This window comes from Arachis duranensis, chromosome 5, assembly GCF_000817695.3.
Source record: "Arachis duranensis cultivar V14167 chromosome 5, aradu.V14167.gnm2.J7QH, whole genome shotgun sequence".
NCBI classification, from domain to species: Eukaryota; Viridiplantae; Streptophyta; class Magnoliopsida; order Fabales; family Fabaceae; genus Arachis; species Arachis duranensis.
The window spans coordinates 95,164,260-95,166,436 of NC_029776.3; the positions used below are offsets into that span (position 1 = coordinate 95,164,260).

Consider the following 2,177-nt stretch of genomic DNA (forward strand, 5'->3'; position numbering starts at 1 on the left):
ATAAAGGTTAAAAAAATTATAATATAATATTAACTAATATTAACTACTTAAAGGGTGACATACTCAGAAAAGTGCTTCTATCATTATCTATGACACATGAATTTGGAAAAATACTTTTTTTTTTTTTGACATGATTAGTATCCCTATGTTTGTAGAATTTTTAATGAACTGCTGCACCATCAATTGAAATTGCACAATTCTAGGAGACTTATCAGACCCACCATCACCTGAGCTACTTATGGAAACTTTAAACAATTATTTAAAGAAACTAAGCTCCAGAATAAATAATTGGGGGAGGCAGTGTTGATTCTCATTTCTGAGTTTTTGTAGTGACTTGTTAATCATTTCAGCTATCCCTCTTTTGTTTTTTTAATCTTTATTATGCCAACAATATATTAGAAAAAGTTCATTGCAATTATGGGAGCATATTATATTCTATTATTCTATATACTATACTATACTAATATATATGCTTTACAAATCAACATCATTTCTAAGAAACCTTTTGCCTTCTTTTTGTTTTATTATTTAAACATTTTAAAGGAGAAACCAAGTTGTTAATAATTACATAGCATGTGTGATTGTAATTATCATGTTACCCTTGAGTAATGATATATTCGATCTGTCATCACCCTGATAAAAGTCTTTTTAAATATTAAATGAAATATAACAAGTAAATACTCCTAATATCTCATCATTATTAAAAATAATAGATTATTTTGTTTTTAGAAAAAATGTTTAAGAAGATAAATTATTTCTCAATATGTATATATATAATTTAATTTTGATACACTAACAATATAAAACGTTTTATATAGTCGTGTAATTATATTTGTTATTTTAGATTATTATTTACATTGTCATTTGTCAATGTAAAAGATAGTTATTTTTACTGATGTTGTATTACGTAATTTGATACAAATATAAAACTATTTTATATTGACAATACATCAAAATTAAATTTGATTCATAATTATTAAATTTTAATATTTAAATTTAAATTTGTATACTCGTGTATCTTTTATGATTTAAAAACTTAATTAAAATAAAAGAATTTGAAAAGTAGTAACATATGTATTAGATATATAATTATTTATATATTTTTATATAACAGTTTAATTTTTTAAATATATTATTTATAAAAAATTATATATAAACTTAAGTTCCACATAATTTTCTGCTTCTTCGGTTTGAATCCAACAATATGGATTACTTCCTTTCACACTAGCCAAATAGATATTAATATTGGTAACAATAATTGTGATATTTTCTGCTTCTTCAATTTCATTTTCAACAATTTCCTTCACTCCTATCAAAAGCCAGATAGTCAGACACAATTAGGCTTAATGGTTACACAAATTATAATATGATATATACTTCTATACTATATAAAATAGAAATATAAAAAGATTAATATCTAATTTTTCTTTAAAAAAATATTTTTCATTATATATAATTCATAAAAAAATTATTATTTCTAAGACTTAACCCAAAATCTCTTAACTAAGGTATAAATCATGTATCATCTCAATTAATTCTATTTTTAATTAATAAATAAAAATAAATAAATCAATATGCACTTTAGTGTCTATCAAGTATCAATACAGTAGTAGTAGTAAACTTTTTTCTATAATGATAATAATAGTTCAATCGTAGCAAACTTTTTTTAATTTGTGATTATTTATTTATAATTAAAAAAAAATGCACATACAGGAAGCATATTGCATGGCACTTGGGAAGCTGAAAAAAGCAATGGAGGAACCGCAACAGAAGTCAATGGCTTTCATAAACAACATGCATTCACAACTCAGGGAGCTGACCACCAAGGCCACCGCCATGCCTCCTCCTTCTGAAGCTTCTGGTGCTTCTTCAAGTAGTGACTGCAAGTTCAGAAGAAACCCTAATATCTAGACATGTTTATAACTTTAATTAATTTCTCAGCCTTGTGCGTGTGCCACCACTGTAATATTTCTAAATCTTCGATATTAATTAATTTATGCTTTCAATTATTATTCTAAATTTTCAAATCCCTCGTTAACGTTATATATAATTAATTAATTATAGTAGTTATAGTGACTAGTGTTATTAAACTTAAAACCATTTTTTTCTCTTTTTTTTATTTGATAATATTTTTTATTTTTTAAATTAAAAAATATTATTTGAATTTTAGTAATATT

General features: G+C 23.7%; 1 protein-coding gene across 1 annotated transcript in view; it reads left to right on the forward strand.

The window, feature by feature from the left end:
- LOC107490543 (homeobox protein knotted-1-like 1) overlaps positions 1-1,976 on the forward strand; it is a 5,032-nt gene extending 3,056 nt beyond the window's left edge. The window contains exon 3 of the mRNA XM_016111312.3: positions 1,714-1,976. Coding sequence (XP_015966798.1) covers positions 1,714-1,911 — 198 coding nt within the window. The 3' untranslated portion in view covers positions 1,912-1,976. The remainder of the gene's footprint in view (positions 1-1,713) is intronic.
- Positions 1,977-2,177: the final 201 nt, after the last annotated feature.